The following is a 27,371-nucleotide window of genomic DNA, read 5'->3' as shown; positions in this document are numbered from 1 at the left end:
ATTTTACAGAATTTCCAGCATTTATGAGATGAAAATTAGGATTGGTAGCCTGACAATCTTCTGAACTAAACATTGGAGTAAGAAGGACAGACACTTTTTTTGTCGTTGGCAAAACCAAATCTTCAGTTCATCCTCCTCAGCCTTTTTGACAGTGAAACCCTGCCACACAACAGAGGAACAAAGTACGAATCACTTCTCAATTAAAGAGAGGACACAGCTTGAGAGTTCATCTGACTTTATTGAGAGATGTGAGGCTCACAGGGCGGCTGACCATGCAGAGAAATAGCCTGGTAGTGTGCATTAAAGTGAGAAAGGGAATTCACCTGGGTAATACTGATCCTGAGCCAATCTTGGTTCTAGTCAGTGAAGGTAATGTTTAGAATTAGCATGGTGCGGAGCAGACTGATCCAAGACGGACACTTTGAAAAAGCTGCAACACTCCTGAGGCTGGAGTTCAAATTCAAATCTTTAGCCACGCTGCAAAAGCACGGGTTTACATTAACACACGTGTGGCTACGCTGGAAATAAGCAGAGTACAAAATAAAGTGAGTGACTAGAACTGTTGTGCATAGTATTTGAAAAGATTTGTGCTGACAGGGCTAGATGTTAATTGAGCATAGAGGTGCATACATTGGTAAGTGGGACAATAAACAATAATCTTCTGTAATTTATAACTGTGAAGTTAATGCCCTTAGTTGGCTCCTGGATAGCAGTTAATCTCTTGCTCAGAGCTATTCAGAGCCAATACATACAGTATCTTCATAAGGCTATTTACAAATAGTGTCATATTTTTATTTACAGTTATTGCTGCAACAAAGGCAGTTTGTCACTGCCTTATGGTTTATAATGACAGCAATAAATCTGATGGTGTGAGGTGATTTTGCCTTTTATCACCTTTAATTACAGCAACAATTAACAGTCCCTCAGTGTTACTTAAAGTAACCACATGTGCTGGGAGAAAAAGTAGCCATTCATCAAAAATTCAACACCTCTTTTAGAGCATTGTTTGACAGCCTTTCTCACTTTTTTGACAAAAAAACACTGAGTTTGGTTTTTAATTCATCATCCTGAATTGCAGTTTTTTTTCTTTGCTCTGCTCGTCCCTGGAAGAAAAGCATGTAGATCAGAAAGTCAAAGACAGCACTCCATCCTCACGTTGTAGCACACAACCAGATATGACAGCGAATATTACAGGACATTACGTACAGATAAACAACGCTGAGAATACAATGACAGGAAGCAGATTCTAGTGATTGATTTTAGAGTTACATGGAACCAGAGTGAACTAAAAAATGTGTGTGTGTTAGTGTGTGTGTACAGAGAGTGTGATTGAAGGGCACAGTGAGAAAGAAGCTCCCCGAGGTGCACGGAAAGCATTTGTCACATCAGAGCTGTGAAGAGCGAAAAAGTACTGTAATCTAATCACTGGAGAGCAGTCTGATAAACAGAAACTCCTGTGTGTGTGTGTGTGTGTGTGTGTGTGTGTGTGTGTGTGTGTGTGTGTGTGTGTGTGTGTGTGAGAGTGTGTGATGACTTTCATTTGACCAAAATGTAGCAGAGACGACTTTTGGGTTTTTACATAATGTAATACCTGAATCATTTTCTAGTCAGAGCAGGAGTGACACATATGCACATCATGAATCCGTATCACAACAGCACGCCATGAGCTGCAGTCTGCACATACAAAACTGAATAGTCAGAGTTTATATCCTCAGCTGAATCTACTAAACCAAATCTGTTTAAGGGTTTGGAACAACCACCAAAATGTGTTGGCACAACATAAACTACAATAAACAGCTACAATCTTTCACAATCTTGTATGTCTTGTTTTCTCTACACAAACAATGAAATGAAGACAGTTTTCTCACAAAGTCCCTTAGGCTTGGACATGCCTTGACATCATAATTAATTAGTCCTCTCCCCTTTCTCGCAGATGGATGGGCAATGGAGATGGCTAGTGAGGTAGCCAGACTTCCTGCTCGCTTATCCTCCGCTATATGATGCTACATTTCTGTTGTGAATGTGTATAAAACCACACAAAGTAAAGTGCTACGAGAAAAGTAGCTCTAAAGAACTCTAAAGAAGCCGCCCCTCCTTTAAGTCTTAACCTTTAAAATCCTCCGCAGTAAAAAAGCAAAGTTGTGGATCGTTGTCCGCTCAAGCTGCTACTTCACTGCCAGATTTTGGAGGGGTGGGGGTGGGTAGTTGGCGGTCAGTGAGGTGTTGGGTAAACACTCCTGAGTATTCCTCCATCATAGTGAACTTGTCTATCAAACTGAGGGTCAAGGGGAAGTGCGCCGCCATCATATTTCTAGCAGACACTTCACAGGGACCAAGCCTCTCTTCTTCCCGCTACTCAGCCGGAGGAAACCGTCAGTCTCCTCGTTCTTCCCCACACAGATCTGCAGAGGGGGAGTCAGCAGAGGGTGAGGGAGGGGAGACAGGAGCACTGAGCAGGAGGAGGGGCAAGTGACATTCAGTGATGTGAGAGAGTTTGTGGACTGAGGCTAAAAGTGAGCTGCATTGGAAGCCATAACATGCTGTCCTCTGTAATCTCAGCAGTTTTCTGCATGAATTTGCATACATTTTAAAATGAATTCACTGTGTGTGTGTTTGTGTGTGTGTTAATGAGAGAGAGAGAGAGAGAAAAATTGTGTGTATCTTATGCGTGTTCACCTGGGCCTCTTTTACAGTCATCTGGCCTTTGTCTCGGTTGCCATGGAAACCAGCGGTGACCTTCCACACCCGCTCACCAGGGCGGACCCGCTGCACAAAGTTGGCTGGGAAAAATCCTACCTTGTCTTTGCTTTTCCCCTGATCAACACACACAAATATGGACACCCACACAGACACACACACACACACAGTTAGTCTTCGACGGATACAGTATAAATAGATATTTTCTGTGTCTATGTTCTGTACTGAGGCGACTAAAATAGTACAAAATTGTTCCTAATTGCTTTGTTTGAACCACAGTACAGAAAAACTGTAACAATGATCTGCCTCAGTCTGAGTAAAATCCATCCTCCGTGGAATAAGCCACAATTTGCTGCCCTGTCGACAAAAAGGAACCACTACACTTCAATCATCTGCCTGCTTACGTTTCAACACAAACACCAAAGCCAACACAGGCAGCCTCCACCACAGTCCTTCACAGTCCTTGGCTGCGCATACACAATTAGATACTTTGCATTTTCATTTTTGTTTACTTGACCAGTTGCCTAAATATGCATCACATTTCCATCACAGTAACAAAATGGAAATCGAATGAATCAGTACAATTAGCAGGAAAATGTTTTTGTTCCCCAATTAGCAACATCAGTTCTAGACCAAAAAGCATCTGTATTTGCAGAGCCCTAATCCCCCTCTATTCTCCTCAGGGACTCTGGCAAAGAAACGTACAAAACCCATGAGTTTCACAGTCACATGTTATGCCTACATCCAGATATTGGCTCCTCCACGTTAAGGAAAGGCATGTTTACAGTGAAATAACAGAAGATTTATGTGGTGTTTTTTTCTGATTAGGGTTTGCAAGATTAAAATTACAAATTAATTTAACAGAACTTTAACAGTTCCACTGTTTGTGTCATTTTACATATTTTTTTTAATTAAACATTTTACTAGATTTAAATCACATCACAAAGTATGTGTTTTGTTGCTTTACCACAAGCATTTCAGAATGAACTATCCAACAGGAAACTGGCTTCACAGAATGGGAGGAACAACAATGTGGCATTTGTTGTTTTGTTTTGTCTCCAGTAATCAGGTTTGAACTATGGCTTCAGCAGGGAAAACATCCAATCTAAAAAAAGTGTTAGTGTTAGTTTCTGGACATTATTTATGAGCCCCTTAAATTTCACTTAAATTCATACTGAGACTCTTTAGACAGGCAAAATGACCCACAGATATATGGCTGCCACTTTACTGGAGCGTGTATAACTCTACGTTTCCCTGGTGCTTCGTTTATGTAAAGACTCGTCTGTCCTCTGGCAGGTGAAGGTTAAGATCTTCAGCTGCCTCATTAAACTCCGACTGCAATCTGTCTTCTTCTTTTCCTCCAACTAGCTCTGCTCACATCCACACCTGATGTCCTTCAAGCACATCCACCAACTCTTGAACAGACATAGCTCTGCTCTGATTGGAAGAGACTGTGTAAATAAAGGCCCTATATGTGTGTGGGACTGTGTGTATCTATTCAAAGGCAATCCTGAGATTTGTGGTGAGACAAGAAAAGAAAAGAGAGATGGAGAGACTATGTATGGACACAAATTACTTAAGTGCATCTAAACTGAAAAGATTTTTCTCCCCACCTTCCACCAGTCCTCGTTGGAGTCATCGGTGACTTGAACTCTGTCGCCAGGCCTGGAGGAAAAACAGACAGACAGACAAAGCGATTAAAGCATTTCTCCTGCTTTCATATGAAGTTGTGTTTTAGATTTGAATCATGTTTGCACTGGAGGAGAAGTTACAATACATCAGCAAGATATTTGCCATCATTTATCACAAAGAAAACTTTGAGATCTCACATAAAAGCGAAGCTATTGGTCAGGCAGCACTCATCACCGCATGGGTGATGTCACTTTTTAAGGTCTTATCTTAAGTTGTTTCATCTATACTATTCTAAATGCCACCATGAAATTAGTTATTCCTCTCATGCTCTGTCCATGTGAAGAGACGCCTCATGTGCTGTCTTCTAGCACAGACGTATCCTCCAGATTAGTGGTGGGTGTCATACCACACTCAGCGGTTTCCTGCACCTACTAATATACAGACTCTCTTTCTTCTGTCACACACTCGCAGCTGTTTGTCCTTCCCGGCCTCCCAGCACTGTCCCTCCTCCCACCCCGAACCCTGCAACCCCCCTACGATCATCCCGCTGAGGAGGCAGATGGTGTGTGAGTGTCAGTGAAATTTTGGCCAGGTAAACACTTCCTCCTATCTCAACTGATTACTCTCAATTACAGTATATAAAGAAACAGGACTGACTGTAGTTCCAAGTCGTTCTTCTCCTGAGGCAGGAACTTGTAGAGAGCCACATAGGTGTGGATGGAGTGGACCTCTACTCGTTTAGGAGTCTGACAAAAAGACACGCACAGAGATTTAAAGATTGTTATCGGTATGTTTTTCATGTGGAAACTGAGTGAAAAGGATGGAGAGTTTGAAGGGGGTTGACAGAGTGCACTTTCACCAAGAAAAATAAGGCTGGAAGATGAGAGGAATGCTGACTACACACCTTCAGGCTGACCCTGTCTTCTGAATCAGCCTTCTCGCTTTCAGGAGGGGTGAGCACTGGAGAGACGGACACATAAACACAAAGAGAAAGGGAGAGAGGAAAAGAGAGGGAGAGAGAGAGAGAAAGGGAAAGATGATATGTGCGAGAGAAAGGTCACGTGCAAAAAAGAGAAAGGGGGAAAGAGAGGAGGGTGCAAGAGAAAGGAGAAAAAGAAGAGATAGAGAGGGACAGAGAGAGAGAGAGAGAGAGAGAGAGAGAGAGAGAGAGAGAGAGAGAGAGAGAGAGAGAGAGAGAGAGAGAGAGGCACTGTCACTGTGCTGCAAACAGAAGGAAGGCTGAAGTCAAGGTCATTAACTGTAAAGTGGTAGCAGTACAAACAGAGATGATCCGTTCTCCTGGGACTAAAGACAGAGAGGGAAAAGTACTGGGCAGCACCTCTATACTGTACTGCACCTTATAGAAAACAGTTCTTTAACTCCTGGACATTTAGTTTGCATTGCTCCTTTACATGTCACATCATGGAAATAATCTCAATATTTACACATCCTATTTCATACTTCCACAAAAAATAATATGTATCCATCCAATAGCAGGTTTTATATAGAATTTACAGAGACTCAGACAGTTTCTTTTCAGCACTAAAATGTTGTGAAGGACTTTAAAGGAAACATTCACCATAATGTGAGTAATAAATTGACGATGAAACATCTTTGCAGTGTAGGTATAAATTTATGATTCTCTGTCAAAATGACAGATGACAATGATAATGACATTTAAAGGAAAACTACGACATTTTGGGAAATGCTTATCTTCTTTTATTTAGATGAGAAGATTGACACCACTCTGATGTCTGTAAGGTAAATATGAAGTAATGTGGATGCCTGGGAATTGCACCATGACATTGTTCTCTCTCAACTCTCACTTATTTTTGATGGGAAAATTTATTTCACTATTTCTTTCCACATAGATAAAAGTAGTGTTGATATTTTTTTAGAAATAGAAAACAGATAAAAATATAGTCTTACTGACAATCACAAATGAAAAATGTCCAACAATGAGAGAGTATTTACTGGCATGTCAGCATTTATTTTTTAAAACTACCATTTATCAGTTAGAAAGTCAAAGGAAAAAGATTTGACTTACTTCCTGGGATGTGCTCCTCTTCAGCTATCGGCTGGTTTTCTAGTTTGTCTTGAGGTTTTTCTGTCTACAAAAAGTAAAGGTTGAAGCCAAAGTCAAAAATATTGTGGGTATGATTCATGTCAGCAAGAATTGATATGAATGACTGGGACTGTCTGAGTATTTTACGTGCATGTGTGTTTTTATACCTCATGACAGGGCGACTCTGAGATACTGCCGAAGCTGGAGCGACTCATCTGAGCCAGCGACGTCCCATAACGCAGTGCCTCATACACAGGGTCAACAATACCATTATCTGCTTCTACACACAGCCAGACAGGGTGGAACAGAGCAAAATATGTGCAGTTTTATAGCTGTCAATATACTGACACACACATGCCCCTGCACACACACACACACAGTGACCCGTCAGGCATCAAGGACTGAAGGCCGCAGACATGGTGATTAGTCATCCTGAAATTTCAGTTGTTTGGTGCTGTGATAAATAAGCCAGTGTTTCCATCACTCACCCTGAGCAGCAGGAGCCTCTCTGACCACACCCAGCGGATCAATGGTTAGCAGAGGAGAGCTGAAGTTTCTCTTGAAAGCTCCTGTCTGACAGGCCGGCAGAGAGGCGGGGAGACAGAGGGCAGAGAAGGGAGGACAGGGGAAGGAGAAATGTTACTTGAGGCAGAAAAAAAAGACAGAAGGACAGCTGTAATATTTTGCTGTAAGACAATAGCTGAGGTTTTATCTGGGAGAGGGGAGCCAACAGTATGTGTGATGAAAGCTGAGTATCAGTCTGGGCGTTCTTTTAGTGTTTCAGCTCAACTGAAATTTAAGAATGTGGAGGCTTGTTGTCATCTCTTGGTAGACATCTTCAAAACAATGTCAATCATTCCTACAATATCTGTGCATATATAGAAATCTATGCTTTCAGTAAAGGGAGGCTCGGGCTTGCGAATCCACTTTTTTACAGTTAGGAGAACATTGAGGTCATGCTTGAATAATGAAAAAGTCAATGCTGTTTATTAGTATGGAACAGGATGTGAACCCAGGACATCTGTCCAAGGGAAAAACACTGATGCCCATTCTCCATCTTGACCTCCATGTCCTTACTTTTTACTTTTACATGAATGAATTTCACACTTCTTTCTGGCACTGGAAGGAAATGGCTAATGCAGAAAAGCTGCATACGAAAGTAGTTTGCAGGAGGCAGCAGGGCTGCTACACTGCCTCTCTTGTGGATTACCTCTAAGAACATTTTGCTCATTTTTACATCAAGCTGTGTTTCAGTTGTTTTTCATCTGAAACCTTCAGTTTATGGTGATTTGACAGAAACCATAACCTGACAGTAAAGAGCCAACCTCTAATCACCTGACTTTTCATGCAAACTGTTTTGGTGTTAAAGAGAATCAAAATGAATTTTCCCTTTCACACACTTTTCCATCTTGACACATGTAGGTTAGATACCTGATATGATCTATTGCTGCATTATTGCACTGGCTCTATTATTGCCCACTGATGGTGGTAATAATACATTCACCATTAGTTTTAACACTAAATTCCTGAAGAGATGTCCCCCAGCACTGCTGTATGCCTAATGGGGTGTGACACGTTTTCTCTTCTGCCGTCAAGCAAATTTATCCACATGGTCTGTGTGCTGAGGCACCACAAAGGTGCATCTCTGTCACACTGAGGAAGAGTGCAGATCTGGTACTGTAAAAGCTTTGATATCTGATTCTGTTTCTTTATTTAGTGAGAGAAATATGTTTAGCTACAGTACATGACTCATCAGACTAAGAGATAACATTACAAAGTCCTGTTTTTGACAGTGGGGCTGTGATAAATCTGTTCTGTGTTCTGCAAATAGAAACTGTTTATAAAGATAGTATCTCAGCTTTATTGATCTCTTCTCATCTGTTTTACAGTAAGTGATGCATGTTGAAAATGGCGTGTCATCAGACATTTATCTTTGAATTATTTTCCTGCCATCCTGTGGTGCATTCAGTGGTTGAGCTAGCTTCAGTCTATCAAAATAAAACAGCATTTACAGGGACATGTATTATTTTGCTGGCAAAACATCGCCAATGTTAAAAGCTATTTGGAAAAAAAAAAAAAAAAAAAAAAGTTAAATATTTTGCATAGGCTACATAATGTAACAAGTGAGACATCACTGATAAATAATTTAGCCACTGATGGTCAATGATTTATGGAAACACTTCCCTTTGGTGCAACAACTGAATTTTTGAACATTTAGTCAGTTTATCATCAACAATGTCCGATAGTCAAAGTAAAAGAATATATTTATGTAAAGGACATGAATCAAACTGACTGCCCTGATATGACAGATGTTGTCATTCAAAAGTGAAAAACATTGCTTTGAGGTACCGAGGGAGCGTAGTGGCTTCTGTCAGGACTGACAAAAAAGCATTTGCTCAGAATCTCGTCTTTATCTCGCTCATACACAGAAACTTCACCTCTAACACTGAAACGACCTCATGAAACTCTACGCTAAAACATAACTGCATAGTGTGATTATATAAGAGTTGATAAGATTTTTAACCAATGATGTAATGTATGACAAAAATTTGTAATGTAACATTGTTATGATATCAAGCATTTTTAACCATTTAAAAAGCACGTGTGCTCAAGTGTACAGGTGGGGCTGCAACTGAGTAACTATTATCGATTATTATCTTAATTAATCGAATGGTGAAAGTGTCAGTCCATAACCCACAAATATTCAATTTTCAGTTATATAAACAGAAAAAGGGAGCAAATAATTACACCTGAGAGGCTGGAAGTGAAGAATTTTTGGCATTTTTGCATTTGGCAACGATTAATCAACCGTTAAAATAGTTTCACAGTTTTCTGTTGCTGGCCTTATCGATGGATTGTTGCAGCTCAGCAGAGACACACAGCTCTGGCCAAGTGTCTTGGAGTTTGTGATGCTTTTTATCTGAATATTGTTCATTATCCTTGTTTTAATCTATTTGTCACAAAGTGCTTCACAGGAAACATGGGACACAGACAAAATAAAAGAGCTCTGTGTAAACAAACTTGGCAGATGCTTCACTCACTTCAGATTATGCTAATTAATGAATGATGATCGGCCTCATCTCCTCTGCCAGTGCTCCAAACTGAAACAAACCAATGAGCTCAGAACTGGTAGATAAATCATTTCCTCAGCATCACAAACCTTCACGTTCACATCAAATAGCCAAACGCTAACCCTACGTTTACATCTCAGTGTCCGTCTTTAAGACAGCAGGCAAGCGATAATTTCACACTTTGCTCAGTTGAGACCCAGAGAAAGAAAGATTGGACTCTGACCACTGGAACATAACAGAGGAGACTCACACAAAGTCCAGTTAGGATAAGTGTGTGTGTGTGTGTGTGTGTGTGGGGGAGTGTTTGTGTGTGTACAGCTTTCCTGCAGAAGCAATTACTTTGTGCAGAGCTCAGCAGGCCTATTTCTTTAGTCAAACTGTAATACATCTTTAAGTTTAATTAACATCGATGAGCAAAAGGTTGTCATGATTCCAAAGTAATTTAAAGCCGCTCGTTTCTGAGGACATTTAAAAACAGTTGGTCATATATGAGTGAGCTCAGCAAATGGGCTGAGAGCGAGCCAGAGGACCTGTAGTCATCAATATTCCTTTTCTGTTTTTAATTACTCGACAAAAACACAAGTTGTGGAAGTTGTGCCCGCTCAAATTTGTGTTTTTATTGCTCATTGTAACTGACCAGAGGTGAAGGAAGTATGAAGATCCTTTACTAAAACAAAAGTAGCGAGACCACACTGTGGCAATACCTGTTTCAAGGAAAAGTCATCTATTAAAATTTAAACTACTTAAAAAGTAAAATTAAACAAGTATCAAAGTAAAAGTAGTCATTATGTAGAGGGGTCTCTTTCTTTTTGCTTCAATATTAAATAAACATTTTTTTGGCGTATAATTATCTATGCCATCACCTTAAAGCAACATTTTAATGTTATAACTCACCAAGGTGGAGCTCATTTGAACTACTTTATATGACAATCAGAAAATTTGTAATTATCCATTAGTTACTGAGTTACAGTCTTTTTTTCTGTCAAAAAATCATGACGTCTGACAATTAAGTTAGACTATGTCAACCTGTTTCCTTTAGGAATCAACCTGTATCAAGAATTTTCTAAAAATAAACGTCAGAATCTTGAAAGACAACAGAATAAGGTACTGCTAGAATTAAAATATGACACATTATTTTACAAAATCCATGAAACCGGGTGACTTCTAAGTTACCTCACCATAGTGGAAATCTAGTAAAGTTCGATATTTGCCTGTTTATGTAGATGTATAAAGTAGCATGAAATAGAAATACTTGTGTAAAGCATAGGTATATGAAAAATGTACTGAGGTTCAGCACTGTGGCTGACTTGCGTCATATATGCACTGATATATTCACGATTAGCCACAGTAAGATGTCCTGCTCCTCCTGGTCTTCACTGGACTCTGCTGCTGGTTGACGCTCTGCTCTCTCCTCCCTGCAGCAACTACACTGCTGCTCCGTCTGGCCTTGAGTCATCCCAAGAGTGTGACTGGCATTTCGACTCAGCAAGTTTTCGCCACTAATCGCATTGATTAAATGTATAATATCATAATGACGTCTGACTGTTTCTGCAACAACAGGATATTTGATGCCCTGAAACAGCTTTACAGTGCATTTCTTTCTTCCTGTCCTTTTGATATCAAAGGCGTATGATCAGTTTTCCATTGCACCTGAATAACTGCAGCAGTTTAAATGCAATCTGAGTAAAAAATTGACAAGGAAACTATTTGCGCACAAACACTTTGGATGACGTGCTTTGGTGTCAGTAGACCCCGGACCTTAAGTTAGGTAGATTTCTAAGAGGTAGCCTCGAACTCCATCCGGTTTCTGTAAAATACCTAATCCTTGCTTTGATGAGTGTGCAGTGATCGAAAAGGACACTGCCGAAGGCTTGGCGAGAGCCTGCCGTGTCATATCCTCAAGGGATTGTGAGCGCCTCAAACACACTGAATTTCACACTGAATTAGCCAGACCAGCTGGTACAGCGAGATATTGATTTTCCAACAGAGTTGAGAGGGGGGGAAAGGAAATGTAGCGCCCAGACAAGACAGAGGAAGAGAGGAGGGTGTTACGTGAGAAGAGCAGCACATGCGGCAGGAAGGACAAAAAGGCTGAGTGAAAAAATGTTGGGACCTGGCCACTGAAACTTTATCAGTGTCATCCGCCTCAGCTTTTTGTTCCTCTTATGGCATTCAGAGTTGGAAGATCATATTATCCCATTGCTACCCTTTCACGCATTTTCAGTGTCTCAGTCGACTTTGAAAAGCTCTGGTCAATCCACGTTCCATTTATAACGCCTACCTTTTTGTGTCTGCTGGTTTGAAAAGGGATTTAACCTCTTTTAACAAGATGGGGGCTTTGAGGCTGAGCATATTACCAGGACTAAAAGCTATGCCAACTGACTGAGAGGGACAATTACAGCATCCAGTTGCTATTTAATTCTGCTGACACAATGCATTCTAGCTTAGTCTCTGCCCTGCAGACATCTTGTGCATTTCCAGTACATTTTAAAAACAAGTACACAAGCTATAAAAAATATAATAAACTTTGTAAGAAACATATTTGACCACGGTAAGCCGATTAGCTTGGAGAGAAGTACAATGAATTTAATATTATTAATTAATAGAAAGCCAACCTGACCGGTGATTAAGCATTTTATCGTAATGAGAGTTGTCCCCTCAAGGGTGGCTGTTCACCCAAGACAGGGAATGAGTTCATGAGAATGAGAATACAATGAAATGTATTCATGAAAATAAAACAATGTTAATCAATTAGATTATGTCACTGGTAAGGTTATAAAACCAGCTACTTTTGTGAGACTTTGTGGAGCATCCGAGACAGTTTCACACCCCTGCTAACTCTAGATGACTGAACATCTCCAGGAAGCTAGGTGTCAGAACTCTGTGCTACCATTTACTATATGTGGGCAGAAGGGTGAAGCTGTTGGATTTATAAACATGTATGGTGCATGGCAGTGAAACCTGATGATGTAAGTCAGATGGAAGGGTTCTTACCTTGCCATTACAGGGCTGCTGGGACAGCTCCGATGAGCACCAGAGGTGGGCCGCCATCTTGCAGGCTTTACAGCGCAGCCCCTGCTTTGAGTTCCCTGCAAAGACAGCGACATTCAACATGCAACATCATGCTTGGTAAGGGTAATGGTGAAGGAAGGGAAATAAAGTAGACAGCTTGTTGCCACACAGCGTTACCTGTCCTGTGTGGTTTTATCTGTTGTATAATTTGTGAGTAAAAGACTTTATTATTATTGCAGATGCTGCATTTTTGTGTTTCTGATTAATGGTATTCACAAGCCACACTCTCTAGCTTTCAGTTGGTTTCCCTTCTTTGGAGTGGAAACTTTGCAGTTGTAAGTGTTTCAGACACTAAATGTAAAAGATAAAGTATGTTGAACTGTCCAACAATGCTTTGTTACTCATTTTGGATGTTAATTGCTCCAAGTTTATTTTTGAAAACAGTTAAATGCACCAGATGTGTGTTTCACATGTGGAGCCACATTGAAAGCATTTAGTGAACTGTGTAAATATCTGTTCTGACACTTGCATGATTTGTGGTCTGTGTACAAAATGGGTTAGGGTTACCCTAACCCTGGCCTTGAGTTGTGACTGACCAATGTGCTCTAAAGACTGGTCAGAAAGCCTAGGAGTTTTTATTAAGCATTTAGAGTTCACAGCTGTGTCCCTCGTACACAATAAGCACAATCCTGAACTGATTCTGCATCCGACGAGTGCCTTACTTCTGCATTTTGCCAGACATTCCTCTTGGAACACATTTGTTTTCCTCACAGGAGTGATTCAACACACCTGCCAACATCTGCATCCTGTCCATGAATGAAATATTAATTTTTTAAAGCACCTGGGCCAGTCCTAAACTGGATTAACTGCCCTACCTTGGATCATGTGTTTGCATCGCTGGCAGCTGGCAGGCCTTCGGAAGACATGCTCCTGGAAACAGTGGGTCTTAACTGGCTGCACCGGCAGGGCCTGAGTCTTTGGCAGAGTTTTGGAGGTGACGGACAGTGAGGGACTGACAGATGGTGAATGTGATGACAGTGAAGGGTTGGGACTGATTGACGGAGACAGGGAGGGAGAGCGCTCATAGGCCAGGGGGGACTCAGAGAAGGGGGGAGGAGATGGTGGAGGTGGTGGTGCAGTGATGAGGCCTGAGGGTGGGCGGGCTTCACCATTGCTGCGCTGGAAAAAGTTGTCCACGCTCTTGCTGCGCATGACTGTCTTGAAGGACAGGGAGCGCTTCAGCCGCTGCAGCTGAAAGAAAACATGAGGATAATATTTAGGCCATGTTCGACACTGACAATACACACATGATACACAAAGGCCCTACAAACCATTTTTCTCAGTCGGCTTCCCCTGATGTTTTGGTCAGTTAGGCGCAGCAGAAACAACTAGGAACACAACATTTGTTATTTGCTATTTCCACATCTGCATTCAATTTTTTAGGGAGACAAAAGTGACTGATGAGAAACTCAAAGTCCCACCTTTTCTTTTAATTATGATATCATACACTATATATACATGTGTGTGAAATTTTAAAGTGGAAAGAATAGAAGCCGCCTTTGAAAAGACCAAAAAGTCCCCAGCTTGAGGGTCTGTGCACCGTTTGAGAAACCAGTCTGTTAAAAATCAGTCTGTTATCTCTACCCTCCGACTGTCCTTGCCCTGCCCGGCTGGCTTCTGATCTTCCATCTTTAGCCCACTGCCCCCCGCCCCCCTTGTTTCTTAGATCCATGCAAGTCAATACCCCTTAAAATTCACATTTGATTAGTTTTATTGAGCGGCCTACACCTTCGCATTTGATGCTGTCAGTGACGCATGGCAAACATCGTGTTTATCTTTGACTCTGCCTGCCTCCATCTCCACATGCTTGCCATCCAGTGCTCTGAGCCCCAATAAAGGGGAACTGATAATGAAAAACAATTTCATGGACTTAGAAGCGATGGGACCCAATATATGGAAATAATAACTGCTCATACACTAATGAGTGACCTCGAGAATGAGGGCAAGGATGTAATAGGTCCCTCGGACCGAGGAGTACCTATTTACACAGAGCTCATTAGTGGTCTGTGTCTGTGACTGGCTTAAGGACATGACTATGATAATCAGAGTCTTGCCTCAAACCTACTTTTGTTTGTTTTGTGGCATTAATATGTTTTTGCTTGTAGCAATGTGAGAGAAACTGCTAAGTTTCCTCTGCAAGGAAAAACCTTTTTTTTTTTTTTAACGTAAGTGCATGTGTGTGAAGGTAGCATCCTCATCATGTCTATTGCACCTCTGAGCCTTGAAAGCCACCACATCGCCCATCTGCATTCCCTCGCAGAAAATTTGATCAATAGCATTGAGCAGCTTCCTCTTTTTCTTCTTTAAGCTACAGATTCACAGATGCCAATTAGTTTGAGTGATGAAAAGAGTCCTCTCTGTTGACCCATTAGTGAGTGCTTCTCATAAATGTTTTCTACAGGGAGCTGAGTCCATGCTTTCCTTAATGGCCTTTTCTTGGCTCGACTGGTGGCCCATTCAGTAATGGATGTTCCTCTCTATTAGATTTTTTTTTAACTTGTCTGGCTTTGTTAATCTTCTCCATGTTGAAGGCTCCAGTTCCAAGGGAAAAGGAAACTACAACCACAAACTAGGCCACACATGGCTGACAATCAATAGGTCAATATATCTCCCTGAGCTTTTGGAAAGATTAAACAAACAAAAACATAAGCAGGGATTTAACTTAATGTGAATGTGAACTTAATGTTAACTTGCCTAATGTGAACTATAATAGTTCAATGCAAAATGTAATTTGTAAGTACATTTAAATACAAATGGGCACTACTACGCTTAACTACTGCAGTATATTGACAGGAGGGGGTGTACAATATTTCCTCAATGTCCTTCACAATCTATATGGTCTGCATGAATGAAAATAATTAATAAATGTTTCGTGAATACGATGTGACTGGGTGGTTTCATACAGTACATCAGAGGGCCTATTATTATATTATAGCTTATATATATATTATATAGCTTCTGTATCTACATGATCCCATTTAACCAGTACTATAAAGTTTATGCTTAAGTGCTGTCAAAGAAATAGAGCAGCAAACATGTTTTATGACTGTTCTCCAAACGTACAAAGATGCAATATAATTTTTGCTGCTTGGCAACTGTTCTGGACACTTTCATCGTTCAGCAGTAGCCCTATGATAAAGTGCAGTATACAGCAGAAAGAATGTGAATCCTCGTCAAATTGTGTCTTTTTTATGGGCATTTTTTGAAGGTTTTAGTTTGGCCCCTCACATCCTGTCATTACTATATCTACTTCATGCTGTTATTTTCTTTTTCTTCAGTTATTTCTGTTAATAACCAAATCTGAAGGATGAACAGGAGACTGCCTTACAAGCTACTTGCTCCACCATTTACCATTTAGCACAACAACATTCTTCTCTATCTTTTTTGCAGGTGTGCAACAGAAACAGAAACAGAAACTCAAATGAATTAAACCTTCTCTATTACAGGAAGGAAACTACTTTTTCCCTCATAATTCCAACAACTTGTTGCTAGAAAATGGCATTTACACTTTCACTTAAAGGAAATTTAAACTTAACAGTGCAATTGCACGGTATTTTACCCAAAAGCAGTATTTTACATTTTACATTTCTTACTGATTCCTGTTTTTATTTTAAATTTTTCCTGTTTTATAACTATTTTTGTTTAATTTGATTGTCCTTTTATTCATCCTTATTTTATTGTAATATTCAATTTCTTATTGTAAAGCACTTTGAGCTACATCTCTTGTATGAAAAGTGCTCTATAAATAAAGTTTATTATTATTATTATTATTATTATTATTATTATTATTAAAAGTGTTTACCCATCTTTGTGTGGAAACAGTCTGGGGAAGATACAATGTCCTCATGCTTAAAGTAAGGTCCATAAAGAAATGGTTTTCCCAGTTAGGTGTAGAAAAACGTGACTGGCTTGGACAGAGCCCCGACCTCAGCCCTATCCAACCCCTTTGGAATGAACTGGAACGCCGGCTGCCTTCTGAGCCAACATCAGTGCCCGACCTCAGTAATGCTCATGGGGCAGATTGGGAGAAATCCCTGCAGCCAGGTTCAGAAATGTTGTGGAAAGCCTCCCCAGACAAGTGGAGGCTGTTAGCAGCAGATTAATGCCCATGGTGTTGGAACGAAATGTTCGACACTTGAATCTGTCTAATTTAGTCCACTAACAGTAGTGTATTTGGCTCTGACTGTTTCACAAATGTTCTGTCCTCTAACAGACTCTATAGCTGTGCACTGTAATTTGAATTTACTGCATCACAGCCATTCAGTTATATATATAATCACTACCAGAGAGGTTTGGGGCTCTCATTCTGATTCCAGTGTGGTGAAGCCTTGGGAGCCTATAAAGCCTGTTCAGGGGATATGATAATAAAACCAGGGTTTAACTTCTGGTCAAGTTTGTTGAGAGATGCACTCTGTTAATCAAGTAATTCATATTTAATTTAATGTAATGCACAGTACAATTATTAAAACAACATAAATATAATTTGAGCTGCTCAACCCCCTGAAATTCGGCAGCTGCACACACACCACTATCTTAATAATCTCCTAGCCTTTGAGGTTACTCTTAATATCTATATGCATGGCTTTGTGTTATAATGTGTGTAAGTATAGCTGCTAGTTTGCTGGTTGATACTATGTTTTCTTGCATCTCATAACATCCTCTCTTGGAAGCAGAACAGAAGTCAAAAGCAGAGTTCTAATGAATGCAAATCTCTATATTTCTCCCTTCTCTTGTCTCTCTCCGTGAGGTTTTCAAAAGTCTATTTATGGATCACAGAACTGGAGACCCATCACACTCTGAACTACTGTCAGCAATTAGCTCATCCCAGTGTAGTGTGGCATACTAGAACAGACTGTGGTTTGAGGAAGACAATGAAGCAAAGACTAAGGAAAGTATGCGCGCAATCAAAGGAAGTGAGGGGAAAAAATAGGTAAGACAGAAGGAAGAAATGGGATAAAGAACATAATAAAAGATGAGATAGAGTGAAAATACCACACCTTCGCTATCAACACCCTTGTCTTTGAAAGCCCAATAATGCACCAAGGCCTTTCTCCATCACCGCTCTGACAGACACGGTACGAGCGGTACAGTGGAGAGACAGAGCAGACGTCTCAGCCTTGTTCTTCAGCTGTTTGAAAACGAGCACAGAGCGGAGAGATGTTTGGTGAAGGCTTCTATAAATAGGCTGTTGTGAGGACTGCCTGGATAAATTAATGATTAAGAAGTGGGGTGGGTGGGTGTTCACACAAGATGCCTGTGAAAGGCGAAAAGTCATCCTGCTGCCACTACGATGCAGATGTAACCCCCCCTTGTTTTTCTACACTTTCTTTTTTTACAACATGGAGGCGATGCGTTGAGGCGACTGTTGATGAGAGGAAATCATATCTCTCTCCTCACCTTATAGTTTAATAGTTCAGTTTAGCCAATCCTCAGGACAGATAATTTAACTTTCTAAAAGAGAACACAGTCCCTAAACATGGTGTCACAAAGATGATTTATTTAGATAGAATTCATTCATTAAATGCTCTTGGACTGAGTTTTCTTCACATAATTAACAATAATGAATAAATAAAACAATAGAAATCCTGTCACGATATGCCTGCTGGAAGTTTCAGCTGCCATATGGTCTGTAAAACAACATGTTTATTATTTTGTACATTTTACACCCACATGTTTGCTAGTCCTATAATTACTATACTGAATCATTTGGATGACAGTATGTAAATGTACATATTACACTTACACTTAACATCTGTTTCTATCTTGAAGGTGGCACATGCAATCTTTTAGTTTCTCCCCATTATTCCTACAACTGGTCCCAGATCCAGGATGGTCTCCTGCCTTTCTGCAGATGATTTATCTGCAGTTGGGACGCAGCTGAGCAACTCCCCACACTCCCCAGTGTCTGCCTGCTCTTACACACGACATGCCCACTGCAGAGCTTTTCTCAGGACATCTCTCGCTTCTCACGATATCCAAAGTATTACTGAACGCACTGGAACCTGATTAAGTTTGGTATTCTTCGCGCAGTGACCTGAGTCTTGAATTAAAGGTGACCCCATTAGGCGCGGCTCCAGCAGGATGCTTGTAAGGTAAAAGTTCACCCACTGAAACGACCCTTTGTGCTAACAGAAAGTTGTAAGGCCTCACTGCACAAGCTGCATTGCTGGTGGTAGGGCTTGAAACAAATTGACAACTTTCTAAGCCAGAGTGAAAATGACAGTTTAACTATATATTATACTATAACTATATATTCTGTACAGAAAATATAATATTTCCTCATTATCTCTATGTATTAGAGGGATTTTTGGGGATTTTAATTAGCTGAGGCTTTTACAGTCTTCTAACACTACACAAAAAATACTTGTGAGAAGTTGTTATTATGGTTATTAATCCCATTGAAAAACAACAAGTATGAATCATTACATTCAGATATTATGACATTAACTTTGATGTGTAACAGTTTTAAGTTACTTGAGAGGTTCATGTCCTCTTTTACTGACTGTATGGCTCACTTGACTTCTCCTGTATTACTTACCAAATCTCTGTCATGTCAAAACTTTATAACTAGGATTTTTAGATTCTATGAATAATAGATGAAGAAAACCAAAAACTCAGAGATTGACGGAAAAGTTAAAATAAGGCTTTTATTTTAAGGATTTTGCAGATAAGAAAAAGAACCTGAGGTGTCCCTCTAATCTCTTTACACTGCATGTTAATACATTAGGTGAAAGACAAGGTGTGACTCAAGGTAAAATGTTCTCCGCTGCTTCTTTCTTGTCACTGTCACGGCTCTGTGTGTGGCCACCAAATATCAGGCTATTGTTTGAAGGGCTATGTCTTAGTGATGCATGAGCCTCTTGGTAGCAACGACTCAACCAGCTCACAGGCTGTCTGCCTGAGTGGCAAAAGGAGCTTGCATTTCCAAATCCAGCCCTTTAAAGGGCTTAACTGCACAAGGAGCTTTTGCAGTTAGCATTAGGTGACTGCCACAACGGCTCTTTGATGTTTACAAAATGCTGATAGAACAACACTCATTGGGATACTCACAACAAGTTGGTTAACTTTGATGAATAATAATTTACTGTCACTAAGGCTGTATTGTCTTACATAAAAAAACAACACAGACATTGAATAGTGATTCTCGAGATAAAATAACTTCATAAATCCAACACAAACAAGCAGACAAGTGACTTATTGTATACCATCCCATTTTTCTGTGGTACATCTAAATGAGTCATCATTATATGTCAGTTAACTTGTTTCACTGTAGGTTTTTGTTGCACATACCAAACTAAAAGTCCTTGGGAATCAATGAAAATACAAGAGTAGAGAAAAGCAATGAGAGGTGCGGGGTACAGGGCAAGATCATTATATTTGTATTCAAAGTGTAATCTTCTTTATTGATCCTTCGGTTTGAAATCTTTATCGCAGATAAAAGAGGGACAAATGTTAAAGGAGAAAATCTTCTCAGCAGGTTGAATTATTCAGTTGATAGACCAGTCTCACACTTGGAGAGAAAGTCATTTAAAAAAATATATTAATAATTCAATCTTATTTCAATGCCAGTGACTTTCTAGCAGTACGCTCTTTAAGAGTTGACAATTAAGTTACATCGTTGTTGCTAAGCAACAGAAGGTCTTTATGAGTGAACATTAGTTGTTAATGCAGTCAAAAGGTGTTTATTACTTACTACTTTACTTCATTTTCTCAAACGCACTACATGAACAGGTTTTCCTTTTAGAGAGAAAATAACATCACTGTCACTAAAGCACCTAAGGTCAGTATTAAACAAAGGACTAAACAAAGTCCATACTTACTCCCAACAGACTCCACTCTTACCCTGACACTGCACAAGGGGGTCTGCTGGATCAGCAGCATTTTAGATCTCAATCAAGGACAGTAATTCAATGACTTCACTATTAATCAAACAGTGCTGGGTCAACATTCGATAGATGAGCAGAACGGTGACACTGTAAAGAACGAAAAGTCGGTTTATCAGCTTGTGTTCTTTCATGGACAATAAAGTGTTCATGTCCTGTTCTTTGTGTATTTTCTGTCACTGTAAATTTCCATCTCTCCCCATCTTTCTCATTGCGTCTCTGTCTCCCTCTAACCATGTATCTGTTTTCTGAGTCAGACTATGGTTTGTTTCAAAGGTCAGCAGTACAAGTCAATCATTCTGGCAGGCGAAACACAAACATATCATGGTCTGTCAGAAGTTAGGTGAGTGACTGATGTATCCTTCTGCAAACAGCGATATGGAAGAAACAAGCACAAGGAGGCCGAATACACTTTGTTCAGAAATGCCATCTACACACAGTGTAATCACATTAATGGTCTAGACACACGCTGGTACACATCAGCAGGTGTATTAAATAAGTTTAGTTACCTACTGACACGGGAATTCACTCGTTAGCCAAGAGGAAATTAAATGTCAGACGTGTCAAAACTCGCCCAAAACTAATTAAATATAACAGTATCATTTTCCAGTTTTAAAGCTTAACATTTGTGTAAAATAATTTGTTTTGTGAACTGTAAAAATAACAAATTGGAATTTGGCCATTTTCATGTCTGCATAATCATCAAGTCAGTAAAAGTGAAGATTAAGAAAGGTGTGAAATTGAGTCTTAATTAATACAGAATGAATAGTATTGTTTGGTTAAACTGACTGATCTGGCAACCCTGGATTGCACAATTCTCATCCTATTCTGAAGTCACCTTTACACTCTCAAACACTCAGGCAACCTTCAGGTGAGCGCTGTGCAGAAAGAAGACAATGTAAAGAAAGAGGAGAGACATGAAGGCAGAAAGATGAGGAGAGGTGAAGTGCAGATGGAAAAAGACAAGGTTTTGGTTTTCATTTAAATGGGGCAGTCAATGGAAAAGAGATAGGGGATACACACTCTAAGTGCAGAGTAAGAAATTAATTAGATAAGAAGAGGAGAAAGCATGCTGATAGGAAGGTTTGTGAGAAAAAGCTCTGGGAACTAAGTGTGAAGGGCAAAGCCAGAGAGAAACCGTTACCATCATTTCACCTCATAAAAATGTCTTTGTGTTGGCTGAGAACGTGATGGGCCGTGTGAAGACCCTGCGGACCGGGCCATAGCACCACCTTGCATTATCAGCATTTAAACCCACTGTCTTTTGTGAATATTAAATTTTATGTAGGGACAGATTCTGGCAACGTGGAGCTTAAAGGGACTGTCTGAAATATGCTTATAAACTTTTTTTTGCTGAGAAATCACTCTTATGTACATGAGGTAAATATGAGGCTATAGCCAGCAGATGGTTAGCTTCTTTGGCATAAAGACTGGGACCAGAGGGAAACAGCTAGCCTGAGTCTGTCCAAGAAAACATGACTAAAAGCCACCTACTATCACCTCTACAGCTAAAAAATTTACCCAATGATATGTTGTTTGTTTAATGCATGCAAAAAAACTAAGTGTAAAAGTGACAATTTGTCGTTTAATGGGGATTACTATACATAACCATCTGTGACCATTGGAAAGTACTCATCTTCCACAACTCACATTACACGGGGTGTAGGCTACCACAAGGTTCAATTTTAGGACCAATTTTATTTTCAAACTACATGCGTCCTCTCAGCTAAATCATACAGCGCCACAACATCTCTTTTCATTGTTACGCAGATGACACACAGATATACCTTCCTCTTAGATCTGATCACCTGGAAAGACTAGCTGTTGTTTTAAGCCGTCTCCACAATGTTAACTGTTGGACAGCACAAAACTTCTTACAACTCAACAGGTCAAAATCAGAAATAATACTGTTTAATCTACCAAACCCTATCAGTCACATTCAGAATGTCCTTGGTCCCTGAGCTGCCAATGTAAAATCCATTGCTAGAAATCTAGGAGTGCGGGTCGACTGAAACCTAAGTTTTGATCACCACATCACAAAAGTTATCTAGTCCAGTCTTGCTTCCACCAAATAAGAACCATGTCCAGAATCATACCTATAATCAAAAAAAAAAAAAGAAAAAAATCATTACGCATTTATCCTCTCAAGACTCGATTACTGTAACTCCCTTCTGTCTGGCATAAACCTAAAGTCACTCTCTTGCCTCCAACTAGTTCAGAATGCATCAGCTAGGCTTCTTACTGGATTTAACAGACGACATCACATCACCCTGATCCTAGATTTTACTGATCACTTTTAAAGTACACTGGAGCCTAGCCCTGAGCTACATAACAGAAATGTTGACCCCATATGACCCAGTTTGCAGCCTTAGATTCTCAGGTGTGGACCTTCTGGCAGTTCCAAAGTTGAGACTTAAATCTTAAGGTGACCATGCTTTTGCCATGAGTGCCCCTTGACTTTGGAACCTGCCGGAGGAGATAAGGCTAGCAGAATCAGTGACTTCTTTTAAATCACTTCTTAAAACTCATTTTTATAGACTCGCTTTTATGTGATGTTGTCTTTTTATTGTCTCTTTATCATCCTTTTATTGCTTTTATTGCTTTTATACTGCATCTACTCTCTCTATTTGTCCTTATTTATATTGAAATACAGTATACTGTAGGTCTTCCCTCTTTAACTTCACCTTATTTCTGTCCTGCTTATGTTTGGCTTTACTGGCCATCTTTCTGTTGTTATACTGCCTTCTGAGCCACTTGGCTGTTATTATTATTATTATTATTATTATTATTATTATGTGCTGGACCATTTCTTGGCCAAGACCAGTAACAACAGTTCTGGTTTTTGTATGGATTACACAAATAAGATATACTGTGATAATTACTGAGCTTTGAGGGTGCAGGTGGGTGGATATCGTTGCCTTTGGACAATTTTGCCCACTGTTTCCAGTCCAGCTAAGCTAAGCTAACTGGCTGCTGGCTTCAGCTTCATGTTAAGCATACAAATATGAGAGTGGTGTCAATCTTCTCATTCCACTTTTGACAAGAAAGCAAATAAGCCTATTTCGCAAAATGTATAAATATTCCTTTAACCATTGCTTTGTCTTTCCACCCTCTGTCACTGTCAGGTTTTTAGCGTAGGCCTACTTCACTAAATGCAAGACACCTGAACGGCGTGTGCGCCAAGTGATTACAGAGGAATGATAATATTTTTGGAGCTATCACCTTGCCTGGAGGTGGAGGAGGTGGAATAACTATCCATTCTCTGTCACAGTCTCTATTAGAAGCACTCTAGAAAGCTGGTGGGCCCACTTAGCACTGTAATAAATACTCTTGAGAGCCGAGGGACAGTGGAGAGACAAGGAGGGAAATGAAAGAGAGCTACGAAGGAGAGCTGATGAAGAGATGAGAAGGATTGTGGAGAGGGGCAGTAAGTGGAACTCAGAAAGAGAAAGACATAGAGGCAGAAGAGGGAAAGCAAGAGGTGGAAATTGTTATGAAATAAACAGAGCGATGTGCAGTGAGAAGATTGAAAGTGACAGAAAGAAACAAGTGAAGCTCTAGAGACACCCCAGAGCAGACTACTATAAAAGAGACCCCAGTTGTAACACACATTTGATCTTTCCCTCCTTTTTTCCTCTTCATTCTTCTTCTGTGGGATGTGAATTGGTCGTGGCTGCCAGCAGGGGCTTGGCAAACGCAGAGCTACATGGGTGACGCAGTTCAGAGGATTGTTTCCTCCCAATTCTGTTTTGTCTGGACGGCCATTTGTGTGAATTATGACCCAGCCCCTAGCTAGACACAGCAAACATCTGCTAGCTGATTGGCTCATAAATTCATGCAGCCCCCTAACGCCCACCATCCATTGTGTTGTCTGTAGTCAAATAGAAACAACAAAAAGCCTGCTCTGCCAGGCTTGTTCCAGGTCCCTGTGGCGGTGACTGTTAAAGGATTGCCATAATGTGATTTCTTGCTGTGATTGCTGCTACAATTAAGGTTACTCTTGAAGCTCATTTGAAAATGTTAAAAAAAAAAAAAAAGTGATGCAGGATATTTAGGTCAAATCACTAAATAAGAATTTAGTGAGACCAGCCTCAGTTTGAAGTTCAGCTTCATTTTTTGTCAAGAAAGATCAGTCATTAAATAAAATAGTTAAATAAATAGTTCATCATTGAAAAGAGGTTATTATACACCTCTGGACTGCCAGCAAAGCAGGCAAATGTCCTGGGACACAAAAAATCCAGGAACCCAGGGGGTTTCAAGAATGCAGTGTTTACTGGTTTGCACTATGTTACTTGAAAACATTTGTCTGGGAATATTTACCAAATCAGAATATTAGCTGATATGATGCAGGCCATATTGTGCTTTACTTTCTCATCTTAAGGTCCCACATTGAAGAAGGTCAAAATCAATTTTTAAAATCTTTGTTATTTTAGTTTTGTGGCTAGTTTAAATCAATTTTATTTAGCCTAAACCAGTCCCACTGAAGTTGGAAACCCTGGATGGCCACAGAAAAAGTTGCAAACAAAACAATGCAAAGTCAGGCAATGGATGAAACAACATTAAAACAGGCAACAGCACCAAAATAAGGCTAAACTCAAGTAGGCTAGGACCAGAGACAAATATACTCAGTCATTTCCCAATAGTCCTTAATTCTGCCAGAGATTTCAGAACCAACAATTTAAATTCCTTTAGCAAACTATTCCAAGTGGCTGGATCAGAACCTGAAGGCTGTGTAGGCGATGTCTTGTGATCTGAGATGGTGATTATATGTTGCATATTCCGAAATTAATGTGGTTGATCAAATTAGTCTTTTCTTCTTACACTATTCTATCAGAGGAACTGTAAAAAACTGCAGAGTGTGGAGGGAATGAAGAGTCTAGAGGGAACCAGCTGCTAATTTTTTGCCCTGAGGTCCTAAAGCAGGTTGTCTAGACCATGGTTGGCATTCTGCGCCTTGTAGTCGGCCCAGTGGTTTTCTGAAAGAGGGGATGCAAGGCCACCAGGCTCATAACTCCTGTAATGGGATGCTGTGACATGTACTGTGCAGTATGTACAAAAGTAAATTAAGATGCAGCTTTTGCGTCATCTGCATTGTCTCCCCCTGTCTGAATCTGTTCTTCTACAGACGAGGTGACTTCAAGAGGAAAGTCAGTAAGGGATCATGGGAGTTAGTGGTGTCAGTTTCATCACTGTAGTTCATGAAAACACCGCCTTGTGTCTCAAACATATTGTGCATTCTTCACACATGCCACAGAGAGCACACACCTCCATGTAATCGTTGCCCTCTAACTCTCAGGTCAGCGTGGTTACAAGAAGTAAAGCAGCTTAAAGTTGTTATGCAAGACATGCAGACACTACTGAATTAGCCTCCTAAGACAGAATCAACTTAGTTATGTGGGCAAATCGACATCCCCATGAATAAAATACTTTAACTTGCACACAGAGCGGGGGGGGGGTGGGGCAACACGAGTCCAAGATATAAATGAATGTTAAATTTGGTTAAAATTCTCTCACAAATGGTTCATTCACCCTCAGATGCAGCAATAATCTCTTCGTCTTTTTATGTTTCAACATGAGAGGCAAGCTGTTATTTACACAGGTGTGCTGTTACCTTTGATTCAGGTTGGCTCGGCACGGTCGCCTGGGGTCGGTGAAGGTCCCTGTTTTGTGGTTCATTCTCCTTCTCGCTGATTTCCGTCATCTTGGATTAAAAAAAAATAAAAATAAAAAATAAAAAATGCTCCTTCAACTGTAAAACTTGAGCCACTCGACAGAGGAATGAGGAAACTAAGCTCACAGATGTTTAAACATCGCTACAGTCTCTCATCCAGCAGGGCAGAGCTAGTTTCGACTGTCAAGTCATCTTTCGGCGGCAGCATCCATCTGGAGATTTGTTTCCAAGTATAATAACGTATTCCGTCGAAATGGTGCTTATTGCTTTCGGGTTTCAGACTCTAAATTGACACAGAACAGACTAATTACATATGTATTTGGTGGAAGTAAATATCCAGCAGCAGCCAGCCAGCCAGCCTGCCCACCTCTCTCCGCTGCCCCGCTCCTCTCTCACTCACCGGCCACCAGCTTTTTTCCTCCCCTCGCTTCTACAACAACTTTGATTTCGCCGTGACAAAGTGCTCGGCTCGTCCTGATTGGTCCGCACGTCCTCAAACACGCCAAACTCTTGGGTGCGGTGGAGATGGGCTGGGATTGGCTGAGGCACGATGACGTCGGGACGCTCGGGGTGGTACAAGCTGCAGGTGTATCGACGAGAAGCGGGCGAGGTCTGCAAACTTCAGCAGTGCAGCTGTGAAAACGCTGTTGTTTACACCTGTAATAAATAGGACACGTCATAGTAAGTGAACTGTCTCTCTGCTGGAAGTATATATTTTCCCCCCTCATTTTGTTTGGTAGAATGCAACCCTGGCACATTAAGTACATTTACTCAGTGTACCTTATTTGAATGCTTCCTTTTTAGGAAAGTGTATATTTAATAAAATATTGACTTCATACTCCAGGACCATTATCTGACCTGTCATTTTTGTGACTAAGATTTTAAGATTAAGAGAGAAAAAACACACACAAGTCCTATAACTGGTTACCTATACTAACCTGAAGTAATAGTCCTACCTAAGCTTGTAGATAATAGACATATCTAGGACAAATCAAATGCCCAAAACAAATAATGAACAGCCCCTACAGCTCATTTTAGTGTCCATACTACTGCTGAAATTAATACAAATGCAGATTAAAGGTACACAGCATAATATCTGAGGGCTGTAGGTGATTAAACAGACGCAACAGTCCACAAAGAGCACCAGTAGCCAACCAGGGGCGGCTGATTCAGCACCATGGACAGCTCCTCTCTGCATTTATGTGTGTGTGTGTGTGTGTGTGTCATTAATTAACAGCCTTCCCTGCATGTAAAATTGCACATTTTCATACTCACCAAAT

At 40.4% G+C, this 27,371-nt stretch overlaps 1 protein-coding gene across 1 annotated transcript; it reads right to left on the bottom strand.

Annotated features, from left to right (window-relative positions):
- Positions 1–218: 218 nt before the first annotated feature.
- On the bottom strand, positions 219–26,482 carry LOC139609017 (SH3 and cysteine-rich domain-containing protein 2-like). Its single transcript, XM_071463221.1, has 11 exons — positions 26,032–26,482; positions 13,353–13,728; positions 12,460–12,554; positions 6,883–6,967; positions 6,562–6,674; positions 6,377–6,440; positions 5,234–5,289; positions 4,987–5,075; positions 4,311–4,362; positions 2,677–2,814; positions 219–2,402 (listed from the first exon to the last, which is right to left on the bottom strand). Exons 1-11 carry the CDS (start codon positions 26,119–26,121, stop codon positions 2,304–2,306), a joined length of 1,257 nt encoding a protein of 418 aa, XP_071319322.1. The 5' UTR covers positions 26,122–26,482; the 3' UTR covers positions 219–2,303.
- Between the last annotated feature and the right edge of the window lie 889 nt (positions 26,483–27,371).

Source organism: Trachinotus anak, unplaced genomic scaffold, assembly GCF_046630095.1.
Source record: "Trachinotus anak isolate AG129_WGS33_773 ecotype Australia unplaced genomic scaffold, CSIRO_AGI_Tana_v1 ptg000025l, whole genome shotgun sequence".
NCBI classification, from domain to species: domain Eukaryota; kingdom Metazoa; phylum Chordata; class Actinopteri; order Carangiformes; family Carangidae; genus Trachinotus; species Trachinotus anak.
The sequence above is the reverse complement of the archived record's forward strand: the minus strand, read 5'-3'. Positions and strand labels throughout refer to the sequence as shown.

Bases quoted from the DNA above. Each gene is read 5' to 3' on its own strand.
- LOC139609017 (XM_071463221.1), bottom strand. From the start codon at position 26,121: ATGACGGAAATCAGCGAGAAGGAGAATGAACCACAAAACAGGGACCTT. The intron at 6,675-6,882 runs GTGAGTGATGGA...GGCTGTGTGTAG, and splicing joins AGAGGCTCCTGCTGCTCAGG to AAGCAGATAATGGTATTGTT. The intron at 4,363-4,986 runs GTCAGTCCTGTT...TTTTTCCTCCAG, and splicing joins AAGAACGACTTGGAACTACA to GCCTGGCGACAGAGTTCAAG.